This window comes from Jaculus jaculus, chromosome 20 (genome assembly GCF_020740685.1).
Source record: "Jaculus jaculus isolate mJacJac1 chromosome 20, mJacJac1.mat.Y.cur, whole genome shotgun sequence".
Classification (NCBI taxonomy): Eukaryota; Metazoa; Chordata; class Mammalia; order Rodentia; family Dipodidae; genus Jaculus; species Jaculus jaculus.
This window is the reverse complement of record NC_059121.1, coordinates 19,588,348-19,605,284: the sequence shown is the minus strand read 5'-3', so window position 1 is coordinate 19,605,284 and position 16,937 is coordinate 19,588,348. Positions and strand designations below refer to the sequence as shown.

The following is a 16,937-nucleotide window of genomic DNA, read 5'->3' as shown; positions in this document are numbered from 1 at the left end:
GCAGAGGCTGTTTACATGGTTTAAAAAAAAAAATGCATTCATCTGGCACTGAAGCCCTAAATGAACAGTTTTGTTTTTTTTTTTGCATTGATAATGTGAATTTGAATTACAGTCAGAATGTAAACGGTCTTCCTAGCTTCTTATGCTATTAGTCATGTTGACAGTGAAATTTAAGTGTGGGAAAAACATTTTTATGGGCTGCTTGATTGTCAAATGATTTAAGTTTATCTGGTCTATTTGTAATGCTGTAATTTCCATAACTCTTTACTATGAAAAAAATATATAGAACCTTAAATTTTGCTTTAGACATGGGTTTTATTTCCATATCAATAATAATTTGTGAGCCCTAGACTATCTTTCTTCTGTTTAAAATACTCTCTCTTTCTACCTCCCCCTTCTCATTTTGCACATGTGTGCGTGTGTATGCGTGTGTGTGTGTGTGTGTGTGTTGATATGGTTAGGCCACCGTGTGTGTATAAAGGCCAGGAGACAGCAGTGAGTATTGGCTTTTCCTTCCTTCTTCTTTTTTTTTTTTTTTTGTTTGTTTATTTATTTGAGAGTGACAGACACAGAGAGAAAGACAGATAGAGGGAGAGAGAGAGAATGGGCACGCCAGGGCTTCCAGCCTCTGCAAACAAACTCCAGACGCGTGCGCCCCCTTGTGCATCTGGCTAACGTGGGACCTGGGGAACCGAGCCTCGAACCGGGGTCCTTAGGCTTCACAGGCAAGCACTTAACCACTAAGCCATCTCTCCAGCCCTTTTCCTTCCTTCTTGTTTGAGGCAGAGTCTATTGTTCACCATTGCGCATCCAGACTGGCTGATCTGTAACCTTCCAGGGACACTCTATCTTCACCTTCCATGTAGCCACAGAAGCTAGAATTGTAGATACACTGTGTTGATAAGGTCAGGCTCTCATCCCTGCATTCACCACCTCTAAAAGGTTTTGGGGATCATACTCAAGTTATGCTTGCCCGTCTAGTGTTTTCACCCACTGAGCCTTATCATCAGCTCCAGCGTTTCTTCTTAAATTTAAAATATTAATATATGGCTGCTTTATAAGCTATAAATCATCCTGTTTCTGTTGATCGATCTGAACAGGGCAGTCTTTGTTCGTTTGTGATGGCGTGTGGGAATTTGCTTTTGCTGACACAGCACAGAATTTGATTCTCAGTCTATAGAATAAATCCTGTAAATGTTATTCTAGGTTCAGATTGTGTCGAGTTGTAGCGTATTTGGCCCTGGGTTTAGTTTTTGCTTTCTTTTGGTTTTATCTTTTTCAAAAACAGCAGCCACCATGATGTTGTGAAAGAGACCCTAAGTGTCACTGGTCCCTCCCCTCTTTGGCTTTCCCACCTCCCTGATGGGGTGCCCCCCTCGCAGCCATAGAGGAAAGCCCACACCCCACAGCCCATCCTCGAACCAGACTGACGACCATTCGAAGCTCTCACTCTTGTAGCTGATGATCAGGTTCGGCCGTGCCGGGAATGAAAATGCAATTCTGCTTCCAGAAATACCTTCAGATCCTCAGAACTGGCTGAAAGTCACTCCTCATTGGCCGAGGCTTGGTTGAGGCCTCCCCTTGAAACATTCCAAGGTTGTTTTCTTTCAAACCTTTCTTTCATTTGCTTCATAGCTGGCTTCACACAAACTTCTGATTTCATTTCCTCCAATGGAAACAAACACCAGTGTCAGCTCTAAGTTGGGGTCTAGTCAGAATTGAAAAGGAAAGGGCAAATGATTTAAACAGCATTCGAGGCCAACTCTAGCTGGCTTTGACACAGCCCAAGAAAACAAGAGACAAAAGTTGGGGTTTGTCATCTGGTTAACTGCGTGATCTTGATGTCTCGTTTGTCTTTAGCCCTGATCTTAGAAGGCCGTGAGTGGCTTTCTTTCTTGTGAAGTTTCATACATCATCTCATGTGGAAGTGTGAGGTCACAAATGCCATATGTGGGCATGCCCCAGGCTATCCGAATGTTGCCCATGGGTTCATATTTTCTCAAAACTTACCAACTCATAAAGTGGACTAAGCAATTTAAAACTGCCTTTGCTGTTTAGGATTCCCCTCACCCAACTGGGATTCGATACGATCTTCATACATTTTTACGATCACTTAAAATGAAAAAAAAATTATGACAAGGTATCAGATCAATGATTGGACTCACATACAAAAGATAAATGTATGTCATTAATAACAGTACTATTTTGGGTCATGCCAAAAATTCTTCTTATAGCTTCCCTGACTTTCCAGTGTTCCTCCCAGAGGACCTTTTTTTTTTTTTTTTTTAATTTTTGTTTATTTGGAGGCGGGGCATTTTCATTCACGGCACGGCCGAACCTGATCATCAGCTACAAGAGTGAGAGCTTTGAATGGTCGTCAGTCTGGTTTGAGGATGGACGAGGGCCTCCAGCCACTGCAAATGAACTCTAGATGCATGCGGCCCCTTGTGCATCTGACCTACGTGGGTCCTGGAGAGTCAAACCAGGATCCTCTGGCTTTCCAGGCAAGCGCCTTAACCACTAAGCTATCTCTCCAGCGCCCAGAGGACCATTTAGTCTTCCTGCTCACACTGGCCTCCCGGTGTGCTACAGGTAAGTGCACCCCTAACTAGAGCACATGGTAAGATGTTACAGTGGCTTCTAGTTCTCTAGCATCTGATTTTTTTCTTTTTTGGACCACATAGTATTTTATTTAGGTTCCAAATAGGTCAAGTGTATGTATGGAGGTAATGGGAGAGAACTAAAATTCCTCCGGAGTGCTTTAGAATGTTTGAGTCCACAGGCCTCATCACGTCTTGGTCTTCTTTTTTTTTTTTATTAGTTATGCACACAGTGTGTAAACAGCCATGTTGGTACCATCGTTAGCTTCCTCCCTGTCCTCCCCCCACCCTGCAGGGCCCCTCCTCGTTGGGGATTGTGGGTCATGCATTGTGAGATTAGCCATCAGTTATGGGGCAGAGGCAATGTCTCTGTGCATAATGTCCTGACGTGTGGCTCTAACCATCTTTCTGCCCCTCTTCCGCGAATTTCTGTGAGCCATGTCGGGTTAGTTTTAGGTCTGCTTCAGTGATGAGGTCTTGGGAGCCTCTGTGTCTCTGGATCTCTGGTTTGGTAGGAGTTGAGAGTTCTCTGTGTCTATCTCCTTCACCCTTGTGCTGGTACCAGGTTCACCAAGAAAGCAGCACTCTTGTTCATTTCCCCAAGTCCTCTGTGGTTTCAGCTGGGGCCCTGGTGAGGTGTGATGGGCTGAATCTCTCCTCAGGTTCTGCGTCCATCTGAAAAAGTGAAGCAGATTCTCCAATGGAGAGTGAAGTCAGCACCAGATAAATGGGATAGCCATTATTATTTTAGAGAGAATTTAATAGGTGTAGGCCCTCTTATAGCCCAAGATCGGTGGGAGCTTAGTGTCTGATTTTTTAAAGTTTTTATTTCCTATTGCCTCTGTCTATACTTTAGAGACTTCATTTATAAGACATTAGCTTTTTTAATGTATTATTTTTATTTATTAATATATGAGAAACACAGTGAGAGAATGAGAGAGAATGGGCTCCCCAGTGCCTCTAGCCAATGCCAACAAACTCCAGATGCATGCACCACCATGTGCATGTGACTTACGTGGGTTCTGGGGAATTGAACTTGGGTCCTTAGGGTTTGCAGGGAAGCACTTTAACCACTAAGCTTATCTATCTAGCCCATAAGCTTATTATTATTATTATTATTTTGGTTTTTCTAGGTAGGGTCTCACTCTAGTTCAAGCTGACCTGGAATTCACTCTGTAGTCTCAGGGTGGCCTCGAACTCACAGCGATTCTCCTACCTCTGCCTCCCGAGTGCTGGGATTAAAGGCGTGCGCCTCCACGCCTGGCTCCATAAGCTTATTTTTAAATGTTCTTACCAACTGAAGTAGTTTGAGCCAGGGGAAACACTGCTTTAATCTCGAAATATCCATGTAATCCATTAAGTGTTTTGCTTCATTAAAGATCAAGGCAATTATAAAAACTTAAGAATGGGCAAAAATCCATAGAGAAATCAATGAACATCGCCAAATGATAGACATGATTGGAATTTAATTGCGTATTTCAGACTTGAGTGTTTTTCCTTTTCTATGGAAGGGCAGGTAGAGAAAATGAAGACGTGTGGGCACTGGCAGATCCTGAAAGACAACCATCCTTCTCTTCTTTCCCTTCTGGTGGGAGATGAGCAAGGGGTCTTGTCCTAGCAGCAAATGCTTTTCGTGTTCCTGCACTTCCTGTCAGGATACTGCAGGCAGGCTGCCTTCCGTTCTTTGCTCTCATGAAAATGACCGATGATAACATGCATTCAGCCCTGTTTGTAAAATACTGTGCCCAGTGGCCTATGCCAAACCCCAAGATACAAAATAAACAGTGGGCATGTGTTGCAGTCCGGTTCACATTGCTGGTAGAAATCACCCAACCAAGAGCAGCTTCTGGGAAAAAGAGATTTATTTTGGCTTACAGGCTCGAGGGGAAGCTCCACGATGGCAGGGGAAAACGATGGCATGAGCAGAAGGTGGACATCACCCCCTGGCCAACATAAGATGGACTACAGCAACAGGAGGGTGTGTCAAACATTGGCATGGGGAAACTGGCTATAAAGCCCATAAGCCTGCCCCCAACAATACACTCCCTCCAGGAGGCCTTAATTCCCAAATATTCATCAGCTGGGAACCTAGCATTCAGAACACCTAAGTTTATGGGGGACACTTGAATCAATCCACCACAGCATGGCTCTCTGACAGCCGATGCAGTGGGCATGACCCTGTGACGGCTGATGCAGTGGGCATGGCGTTATCCTGATGGATGCAGTGGACATGACCCTGTGACGGCTGATGCAGTGGGCATGGCGTTATCCTGATGGATGCAGTGGACATGACCCTGTGATGGCTGATGCAGTGGACATGGCGTTATCCTGATGGATGCAGTGGACATGACCCTGTGACGGCTGATGCAGTGGGCATGGCACTGTGATGGTGGATATGGTACTGTAAAGGCAGACACATGCCATCAGATGAATCCAAAACCATACGATGTCCGCCACAAAGGGTGAATCTAATATAAACTATGGCCTTTGGGTGATGTGCTGGGTCCGTGTGGTCTCACTGCTTGTAACAAAGCCACTACCGGGACGAAGGAAGTTTACAGTGGGGCAAGCTGGGCACGTGTGGCGGTAGGCGGTGATCTCTGCGCCTTTTGCTCACTTGTACTCTGGAACTCAAACCGTTCTGAAAAGTAAAGTCCAGAGCCATGTGTGTTAACTCCTGCCTTTAATCCCAGCACTTGGTAAGCTGACGTAGGAGGACTGCTGAGAGTTCAAGGCCAGCCTCTGCTACAGAGTTAGTTCCAGGTCAACCTGGGCTAAAGTGAGGCTCTGCCTCGAACGACAACAATATCAACAATAACAAATGCTGAAAACGCTGGCTGATTGAGCTTAGCTTTGAAAACCATTGTCATATCCATCTTAGTACACCTAACCTGCCCATACCACAAATCTGGCTACATTCTCAGATTGCTAGTGCCTTAAGAACAGAGGCCTCATCCAGCCTTTCATCCTTTCTGTTACTCTTTTCCCCCATTCTTTTTTATGTGAGAGAACGAGTGTGTGAAAGAGAGAGAGGGAGAATTGGTATGCCATGGCCTCCAGCCACTGCAGTTGAACTCTAGATGCATGCACCCCCTTCTGCTCATGTGTGACCTTTTACGCTTGTATCACTGTACATCTGCCTTACGTGGCACCCGAACAGTCAAACATGAGTCCTTAGGCTTCATAGGCAAGCGCCTTAACCACTAAGCCATCTCTCCAGCACCCTTTCCCCTGTTCTTGCTCTTTTCCTATAAGGGGTAGGATCACTGTTGGAAGATGAGTGATGTCTTCCTAGCTGAACAGACATAAAATTATAATTCTTGTGGCCTTTTCCGAGTCACTTACCTATCCTGAAGCCCATCACAGCTGTGTGACACTTAAGAATACTGGTGTCTCTGTGTAGCATCTTCAGGGGTCCCTTTGGAGTTTTCCCAGGATATAGCACCAAAGCAATGAAATTTAGCCTCCTTTGAGCTCCCTTTAGTATTCCTGTGCCTCATCCAGCAGACAGAGCTCTTGGAGGTTAATGGGAACCTGTCAAATACAGCTTCCTGCTATCAACAAGATGTTAACACCATGTCAACCTGTATGAATTCAAGGTTCTCCTCTTCCTCAGTTCTGTTCCCCTTCTCCAGGTGGCATACACTCCTGTCAAATGCCAGTCAACAATCCCCTTGCAGGTACCTGCCAGCCAAGGGTCTGACTTGTGGGAACGAACACTCCTACCCCCTTGTAAGGAGTCTGCTTGAGTCCTGGTGGCCAAGTTTAAGACAACAGTTAAAGTCTCACTCAGAAATCTGTTATCCCTTTAAAGCTTAATGCATTTGATTATATTGTATCCTGTGAAGAAAAATGATCACCCACCTTGACTAAAAGCACTAAATTGCCTATATTTAAGCATTAGTTGGACATAATCAAAATCCCACTGGGAAGAAGCATGTCAGAAAGCTTAATTAGAAAGAAAACAGAAATGATGTCTTCCTCTATCTTTGTGTCAAACATTCATAGAAAATGAGCCCTTAAATAAAATGACTAAAGATGGCTTTGTATGATTTCAGTCGTCAGTTTTATTAAGGCCATGAAGAGAGCTCATTCGGACATTTCAATCGTGTTTACTGAGAAGCGTCTCTGACTTTCATGAGCAGAAAGACACAGTTGGTAACTGTGTCAGGGTATTACTGACAGCAGAGTCAAGGGCCTCCTATAAAAGAGCTATATATGGCTGGCTCTTCCTGTCTGCCAGGAAAGATGAATTACCATGGCAACACTATCATGAAATAATAGGTCAAGTTTTACCCTGCCTCGGGCTGATTTTCCTTAGAAATTGATGCCATTGTAAAATGAAGGTTTTGGTCTCTCCAAGCTAAACATCATAACAAGAAAATGAGATCAATGAAATACGCCAATAAAAAGAGGGGTTAAAGGACAGCAGTTAGAATACTTAAATTAATCAAATATGTATTTATTTATAGGCTCGTTTATTAGTGTGTTATAAAATGTGGGGCTTGTTTTACATAGGTTTAACAAAGTGTGCGTCAATGAACTCACACTGTCTGCCCTGATCAGGAGACAAACGTGGTTTGTAAAGTTAATTTTAGTGGAGAATTAGCTATGCTAAAGAAAGGAGTTTGTCATCTCCCAACTAAGTAGGCAGCAAGAAAGCATAAAATATTGAAGGTTCTTTCTTTTTGTTTGTTTGTTTGTTTGTTTGCTATTTCCCTGAGACTAGATTTAATGCTGCTACAAGACTATTTGTAGAAAAGGAAAATAAATAAATAAATGTAACTTAGGGAAAGTAACATCTTACTAAAGAAGTGATGTGCCTTCACTACAATCTTGTTCCTTTGTTTGAGGGAGTTTCTCCCCATAAACCACAGCACTAAATGTTTACTTTAAACAGTAGCTCAGTCATTTGGGGCTGACGTTTCCAACACGAAGTAGTATATAGTTTGTCACATCAAACATTGTTGCTTTATTCTCTAATAAGCTATGCATTAGCATCGATAGACAGTGGGTGGGTGTGTAGATACACAAATCCAGCTTTACAAAAAGCAAGATCGATCAGACCACTGTTAAAACCAAACAGTGTATGATAGTGCCTAAGCTTCAGATCATCCCCGGCTTCACAGTGAGACTGCGCTAGACTTGCCCCTTTAATTTTTTTTTATTGATTTCTTTTTCCCTTGCAGAAACCTAATAAAGAACGTGTGAGTAGTTGTGAAATTGATGTTGCTCTCATGCAGCTGATGAAAGCTGCAAATGGAGGCCTGTGACTGTGCTCGGGTCCCACGGCTGTCTGCAGGGGAGGGCCAGGAGATGACTTAAAAACCACAGCACTTACTGCATTATGTTTCTGGAGGCTGCGAATCCCCCACTGGAGAATGGGCAGGGCCGTGTTCTCTAGGTCACCTTCTCTGCCCCTTCGCAGCCTCGGAGATCGCCACGAATCTTGGCGTGTTCTTGTCTTGCAGATGCATCACTCTGCTTCCTGCCCGGGCTGGCAGCCGCCTCCCCTCTCATCTTCTGTGACTTCTAATGACCAAACTAGTCCTATGAGACGAAATCTTCGACACAACGCTTTAGGGGGCAGAATCCAGTCCCTATCAGTAGCTGTGAATCAAAGGGCCTCGTGATCTGAGTAAATTTTAAATGGCCAGGCTGTCTGGCTCTTTAGAAACGTTTTTTGCTTCATAATTTTAACCTTCAGTAAACCTGTTGGGAATAGGGTCTATTCTTTGAGTTGTGTTTGATTTCCTTTATTGTAATTAAGTTACTTAATTGGACCAGTTAACACTAATGCCTTTTGGTTTAGGTGCTTCTTTTATTATTTATTGGATATTTTATTTTTTAGAGAGAGAGAGAGAGAATTGGCACACCAGGGCCTCAGCCACTGAATTGAACTCCAGATGCTTGTGCCACCTAGTGGGCATGTGCAACCTTGCACTTGCCTCACCTTTGTGCGCCTGGCTAATGTGAGAGTGGAACCTGGTCCTTAGGCTCTGCAGGCAAGCACCTTAACTGCTAAACCATCTCTCCAGCTCTGGGTGCTTCTTTTTTATATACCAGGATTTTCTATCCTCTGATATATCTTTCACTATCTAAACAGTCCATAAACGTATTGTGATTGCAGTGACATTATTTTCACTGGGTTTTTATTACCTTCCATTTTCTCTTTAATTTGATACTGAAAAAAAAAAAAGAAGCAAATGAAAATATAACCCATACATGGCAAATGAAAGCTATCTCCTCAATCTTAAAACTGTATATTATCTCTGCATGACTTCCGAAAGGCGGGAGTGAATGCTGCTCTACGTGGAGTTAGAGTTTCAACAGGGCGGAAAACATGAAGGTGAAAAGAAAGACAGAAATGCCAAAATTCAAATTTAAAAAGTTCTTAGTTACTATTTCTTAAAGGTTTGTATTTATTTATTTATGTATTTATTTGAGACGGAGAGAGGGAGAGAGAGTGGATAGGCATGCCAGGGCCTCTAACTACTGCAAACCAACTCCAGATGCATGCACCACCATGCGCATCTGGCTTACATGGGACCTGGAGAATCGAACCTGGGTCCTTCAAATTCTCAGGCAAGTACCTTATCCACTAAACCATCTCTCTAGCCCCTTGGTTACTATTTATCAAGCTGCTGATGTTTTTCATTTTCCAGTACTTTTCTTGACAGATAGTCAGGTATTTGCTAATCAAACTTACTGTACAAGGCAAAAAAAGAAGTCTGAAAACATGTTATGGATTTCAAAATATTTGAGCTAACTAATATGGTTTTTTTTTTTTTAAGAGGAACAATAATTCTGTTACTCACAGAAGAAAATTTTCCATCTTGTAGTCACATTTCTATCTCTTGCTTATTTCTGGGAGGAATTTCCTGTTGTGTTTTTCAGTCATTAGAAGATTCCATTTATAGAAGGTCTTCAAATATTTCCAGCTATTATAGTCAACCAGAGGGGAGAGCCATGCCAGTGTATGGAGCAGTTTCTGGGCACAGTGAGGAGAGGCACCATTTTTTTTTTTTTTTTTTTTTTTTTACTGTTGTTTGGTCAGTCATCTTCTGAGACGATTCCCAGTCAATTACATTCGTGGCACTTGACTTTATAAAATGCTCCTTTCTTTCAAATATCACCTTCTATCATCATTAGTAAATGTCAAATATAATGAAGTGTTTTTCTGAGTTATTTTCTTCCTGATATAAAGGAAGAGAATGGTAATGAGTTTGCAATGCTGAAATTGTTTTCACTATCCAGAACCAATAAAGAGTGAATTGGATGTGGCTTTATTAGACTAGATTTATCCTTTATGCTCTCCTTGTACTGAGTACTAAATTTCCTCTTTGTGTTTCTTTTTTATAGTTCTCTTGGCTGCTACAATTTCTTATTCTACCAGAGAGCGTTTAGGGTTCCAAATGCTTCCAACTGCATTATTATTATTATTATTATTGGTTCAGATCAGAGTAATGTTGGAGACCTGGCCCCTTGCTGTGACTTAAATCCTATCTGAACGGTTCAATTTGTTTTTCTTGAAAGCTACTCTCTTGTCCTTCTCTGGCCTTCAATTTTGATATATAATGTCTGCCCAAATCCAACCCTGTGGTTTCTAGCAGCTTCCTGTAACATTTCAATCACAATCTAATGGGACCATGGTTTCTGCTCTCTTATACATTAAAAATACCCACAGTGTAAAGCTGAAATGTTTTACTATACCATAACAAGTTTCTTTGACTGTCACAAAATTAATATCTTATGTAAAGGGGACGCTGTCACGGAGAAAGGTTAGGAGGATAGGGACACAGCCACATTTTGCCAACACGAGACTTGGTGTCTCTGCAGAAGACATCCTTGACAGGACCAGTCTAGGTCACTTCTTAGCAGCATCTACCGTGTATGCATTGTTTCCTTTTTTTTTTTTTTTCTTGGCATCAGTAGCAGTTTATTAATTCCCTAAATTAAAAGTATTAACTCCACAATATGTGATGTGAATTAAATTTTGCAAGCTTCAGAAAAATTACTAAAACAGTATTTCATCTCAGGTGGGCAAACCCCAAATCCAGGCCTACAAATTAAGACAAATGACGATAAATTTGTTCCAATAGACCACAACCACAGCTATAAAACCCCAAACATAAGCTGGGCATGGTGGTGCACGCCTTTAACCCCAGCACTAGGGAGATAGAGGCAGGAGGATCGTCGTGAGTTCAAGGCCACCCAGAGACTACGTAGTGAATTCCAGGTCAGCCTGGGCTAGAGTGAGACCCTACCTCAGGGGAAAAAAAAAAAAAACTCAAACATAAAGTAAAACCTACGAGATAAATAAGAAACTGCTGGTCAGAATTGGTAACAGTTGCTTGTGAAATCTATACTTTTAGGCCCTCCTGTTTCCAAAGTCACGGCAGGATGGTAGGAGGAAGGTAAATGTTCCTTGCTGTTACCTAATTTACTCTATGGGGTCATCTGCACATTTTTTTTTTGTTGTTGTTTTTTCAAGGTAGGGTCTTGCTCTAGCCCAGGCTGACCTGGAATTCACTACGTAGTCTCAGGGTGGCCTCGAACTCACGGCGATCCTCCTAGCTTGCCTCCCGAGTGCTGGGATTAAAGGCATGCGCCACCACGCCCAGCTGCAAGGCATTTTTTTATATCCAATTTTTGGTATGAACTTATGACTTCTTGATTGTCCTCAAAGCACTGACATTAACAAACTAATGGATACATTTTCATCCTAAGAAGAAAAGAGTGTGTGTGTGTTGGTAGAGGACTCAGGCACTAAACGGAAGGAAAATGTAATGTCTTCATGATGTATTATAGTGGATTCTTTTCTTTAAATTCTTTTTTGTTTATTTGTATTTATTTATTTGAGAGTGACAGGGGGGAGCAGATATAGAGAGACAGGAAATGGGTGCACCAGGGCCTCCAGCCACTGCAAGCAAACTCAAGATACATGCACCACCTTGTGCATCTGGCTTACATGGGTCCTGGGGAATCGAGCCTCAACCTGGGGTCCTTAGGTTTCACAGGCAAGCACTTAACTGCTAAGCCATTTCTCCAGCCCCTATAGTGGATTCTTGAAATATAGCAATAACACAACTCTTGAAGCATATGATATAAGGCAATTTTGAACTGGGAGTCTTTCCAGACAGTTTCCTTGAAGGCCTTTCCCCACTCTCCTTCGCTGTTGAGATTAAGGAAAATTGTTTTCGGAAGCAACCTTTACACCAGTGTATATGTGGCATTTTCTCAGTCAAGATAGGGACATCTTCCTTGTTTCATCCCTTTTCTTCTCTTACCTCTTATTTAGCCTTGCCTGAATGTAACTTGGTCACATCAAAAATATCAAATCAACTGTTTTCCTTTTTTTGAGAAATTAGAGAAAAGGCATCAGACACAGAGTTCTCAACCCATGTCAATGCTCCTCAGTCAGCACCCAACACTGGGAAGACATTTTTCCAAGGGCTGCGGGGGGGGGGGGGGAGGGGTGTTGCCATTTAAATGTACTTAAACATGGGGGAATTGGGTAAGTTATACATATCCACAGTATGTTTGAGAAACTATGAAGTCAAGCCAAAGGTGGAGACGTTTAACATCGATTGCTTAGTCATAAGGGTTCTGCTCCCCAGAGAGCCAAAAGCTAATGGAATCTCTGGATGAACCTTGTTGTTTTTAGCACGGTCTTCAGATACTTGGATCTGACATTCCCTGTGTGTTCTTGTCTTTCAGTCAGCCACAAGCTTCACTAAATTAAACCCAGTCAGAATATGCGCAGAGGTTCAAATATTGACTTCTTTCTGCCTAAACTCTGTGCTTGTTGCAATGATATCCCTAGAATCTGCATTGCATAATTCCCATAAAATAGTAAATAAAACATTCAAATAATTGCCAAATAACCTTTATTATGTCAAAATGTAATTAACAAGCTTTTTATTTCTGTTATGATGGTTTGGGATTCAACTGCTTTGACTAATTTGCCAGTCATGACTCCATTTTTAAAGAAAATTTACAATTGAAATGCATAACATTTTTCTTAAAGAGTTCTAACGCGATTTTGCCCATCCAAGAAATTAACCCTTGCTCTCTGGTATGAGGCAAACATATTTTGCATTATGCCTTCCTCTTCTTTGCTACTAGAAGTGTGTTCAGAACAAAGCAGTTTTATTCTTTTTTTTTTTCTTAATTTTTATTAACATTTTCCATGATTATAAAAAGTATCCCATGGTAATACCCTCCCTCCCCTCCCCACCTTCCCCTTTGAAATTCCATTCTCCATCATATCCCCTCCCCATCTCAATCAGTCTCTCTTTTATTTTGATGTCATGATCTTTTCCTCCTCTTATGATGGTCTTGTGTAGGTAGTGTCAGGCACTGTGAGGTCATGGATATCCAGGCCATTTTGTGTCTGGAGAAGCACGTTGTAAGGAGTCCAACCCTTCCTTGGGCTCTTACATTCTTTCCGCCACCTCTTCCACATTCAGGTCTACTCTTTTGAGGAATATAATCTTTTTCACCCTACTTCTGAAACCTTATTTTCCCTCAGACTGCTGAATAAACATCTTCAAATCAGGGCATCTTCTCCCTGATCCAAGAATAGGATAGATCCTTGTTGGTTTTATGAACATACATCTTCAAATCAGGGCATCTTCTCCCTGATCCAAGAATAGGATAGATCCTTGTTGGTTTTATGAACATATACCTGTGACTAAGTGTCAAGTCTGTTTCCTACCCCATGGGTTCTGACATGTCCGATGATAACCCTCTTTCTTTGACCATCCGTCTCTCTAAAACCACAGAAGCCCGAGGGGAATGGCACACCAGTGTGGCAGTCTTGAGTTTCTCACTGTTGCCATGCTGAGTGTGAGGCTAGAAATGGGAAGATGCCTGTGTGTGAAAACCACGTAGCTGACCTGTGCCAAGCCCAGTAGCCTGTTGTTGTGAGCTGTAGATTCCATTGTGAGGGAAAGAGAAGGGTTCTTGGGTCATCCAACACGGCAGCTTTCCCTTTAAGGGCTGCTGAGTCTTCGAGGGAGCTGGAAGGCCCTGTGCATGTGAAGCAGGCCCCTTGGGCAAATGGAGGAAGAGGCTGTGCATGGGCATTGTGATAAAGATCACCAAACACCTTAACGCTACAAGACAAAGACGCTAGACCCAAACCGCCAAGCAGAGTGGAAAGGAAGCCAAGGAGGGCTTGGAATATAGATGGTGCCCACCGTAGGTCCTGAAGGGATCAAGGAAGAGTTAGCCCTGAGTGACGTGCAGGACAATCTTTTCAGCTACAAGTACGAACGACGTCGCCATGCTATGTCACCTTGTCATCCATTCCCAGATTCCACTGTCATCCGCCAGCTCGTGCAGAGGGGGAACCCCTGTATTTTGTGAGCCATTACATATTCTCCAGTCCTGGGTTAGCCTGCCTCTCCACATTGCAGGGACAACAGCCAACTCTTGCCATTTTTTTCCTGGCTGTGTGAGAAACTTGGAGCATGAAATATTTCATGGAACCCTAACTTGCTAAGCTTTACATAAATAAGGTTCTGTGATAGATGTGGTTTATGGACTTACCCATAAGCCATAGCCATCTAGTACCTCCAACTCAGATCTGTTTGTGTAGGTCAGATATTTAAGAAGATATTTTCATTCTCATTGATAGTTGACCAAGCTGAGGTTCAACCATAAGGTCTTTGACATAAGCTCCATGACTTCCCGTTTCCCCCACACCACTTTGTATTCATGGATAGCAAATGCATTATGATAGAACTAATGTATTCCTCCAGTTGCTAACTGTACAAAAACTCCAAGTTTCAGATAGGTCTAAATTTTCCTTTTATTTTCTATATCTTATGGTGCTTTACAGGAAAGAGCATAGGAAGAAGGTACTTTGAGGTTTATCTTGAAAAGCCAGTGGGAGTGTGGCTGGTTAGATGGCTCAGCTGTGAAGGCCTTTGCCTGCAAAGCCTAACAACCCTGGTTGGATTCCCCAGTACCCACGTCAAGTCAGATGCACAGAGTGGGGAATGTGTCTGGAGTTCATTTGCAGTGACTAGAGATGCTGGTGCACCCATTTTCTCCCTCCCTCCCTCCCTCCCTCCCTCCCTCCCTCCCTCCCTCCCTCCCTCTCTCTCTCTCCCGCTCTCGCTCTTGCTCTCTTTGTCTCTCTATTTGCAGATAAATAAATTGAATATTAAAGGGCCAGGTGTGGTGGCGCACGCTTTTAATCTCAGCACTCTGGAGGCAGAGGTAGGAGGATCACCATGAGTTCAAGGCCACCCTGAGAATACAGAGTGAATTCCAGGTCAGCCTGGGCTAGTGTGAGACCCTACCTCAAAAAGAAAAATTCATTAATTAATTAATTAATTAAAGGGAATTTTTTAGAACACTGCAGCCCTACCTAATGAAAAATCACTTTTCAAATTACACTGCCTTATTTACAAGAGGTTGTCATTGTTTTTTTTTTTTTAGGACACAGCAGGCCAGGAAAGATACAGAACAATCACCACAGCCTATTACCGTGGGGCCATGGGCTTCATCCTAATGTACGACATCACAAATGAAGAGTCCTTCAACACTGTACAAGATTGGTAAGTTAGAGCAGACACCGCCGTCACTAACGACCACAGCTCTCCTCCGCTCCCTCCTGCCGAAGCAGTGACCGCACGGCAACGTCACATGCACGTTTCTCCTATGGCCCATCCCCGCCCAGGCTTCGTAAGCCAGAGAAATGGTGGTTACGCTCAGAACCATCCTCAGAACTGTGAGAAACCATCTCATTCACTTCAGCCCTTTTTAACTGATGACTCTTCCTAGTATTGAGATGAATGTACTGCTTCTGATTTTTTTTCTCAATTTTTATTAACATTTTCCATGATTATAAAAAAATATCCCATGGTAATACCCTCCCACCCCCCACTTTCCCCTTTGAAATTCCATTCTCCATCATTTCCCCTCCCCATCTCTATCAGTCTCTCTTTTATTTTGATGTCATCATCTTTTCCTCCTATTATGATGGTCTTGTGTAGGTAGTGTCAGGCTCTATGAGGTCATGGATATCCAGGCCATTTTATATCTGGAGAGAGCACATTGTAAGGAGTCCTACCCTTCCTTTGGCTCTTACATTCTTTCCACCACCTCTTCCGCATTAGACCCTGAGCCTTGAAAGGTGTGATCAAGATGTTACTTAGTACTCAGGACACTTCTTTCCAGCACTATGATACCTTCTGAGTCGTCCCAACGTCAACACCATCTGAAAATAAAAGGTTCTCTACCCAAAGTGAGAGTAGCATTAATATAAGGGTATGAATATTAAGAGAAGTGCTTACTGGGCAGTTTGATAAGCATAGTATATACATTTATCCAGACATATATCAGCAGATGTTACACCCTTAGGGCTCATGACTACCCCTGTTTTAAGTTTTCAGTATCAGGGATGTATCTGGCCATTTAAAGGCATTGTTTGCTTAGCTTCTCTTGACTTGCCAAGTAAGGTATCGAAACTGAAAAGTTTAACAGGACCTGGGGTTGAAAGAATGACCAACCCTGAATACTTTCTGACTCGTAGCTATATCAGACCCTGTGAAAATACTTCTGCCCGCGATGGGTTCAGTGGTGGCTCTCTGCCGTGCCATGGCCTCCTGCATCCTGTTACACAGGCAGCTCGGAATGAGACGGAGTAGCGGATTACGGTAGCCGTGAATTCTCATGGCAGGGCGGAAAAGAGCAGCTTTGCTGTGGAAAGAACCAGAAGGGAGCTGAGGTTTGCTGTGATGTGGGCAGGGAGGTGGGGCTCCCACTGTGGGTGACCTGGGCTGACTGAGGAGATACCACATCTTATCACAGCTCAGCTTAAGTGAGGAGCAATATATTGGTAAAATAAACAGCATTTAGTTTTTTTTTTTCCCCCGTTTTCTGTGATAGGCTTGCCCACTATGATTTTTATATGCTAATCACTAGTCTAGAGAAGGTCAGAGGTTATTAAAGACCTGAACTTGCTATAGGTTCTTTCTGTTGTTAATTTTTTTTCTTTTTGGGTTTTGAGGTAGGGTGTCCCTCTAGCCCAGGCTGAAGTATGTAGCTAAGGGTGGCTTCAAACGTACGCCAGCCCCCACCTCGGCCTCTCAAATGTTGGGATTACAGGTGTGTGCCATCATGCCCAGCTTATTTTTTTTTTAATTTTGTTTGGTTTTGGTTTTTTATTATTTATTTATTTATTTGAGAGCAACAGACAGACAGATAAAGAGGGAGAGAGAGAGAGAAAGAGAGAGAGAGAGAGAGAGAGAGAGAGATTGAATGGGCACACCAGGGCCTCCAGCCACTGCAAACAAACTCCAGATGCGTGCGCCTCCCTGT

At 42.9% G+C, this 16,937-nt stretch overlaps 1 protein-coding gene across 3 annotated transcripts in view; it reads left to right on the top strand.

The window, feature by feature from the left end:
- The window catches only part of Rab3c (RAB3C, member RAS oncogene family), a 262,926-nt gene that overhangs the window by 103,187 nt on the left and 142,802 nt on the right, over positions 1-16,937 (top strand). For all 3 annotated transcript variants that reach the window (XM_045139064.1, XM_045139063.1, XM_004664921.2), the window contains exon 3: positions 15,054-15,172. In XM_045139064.1, coding sequence (XP_044994999.1) covers positions 15,054-15,172 — 119 coding nt within the window. The remainder of the gene's footprint in view (positions 1-15,053; positions 15,173-16,937) is intronic.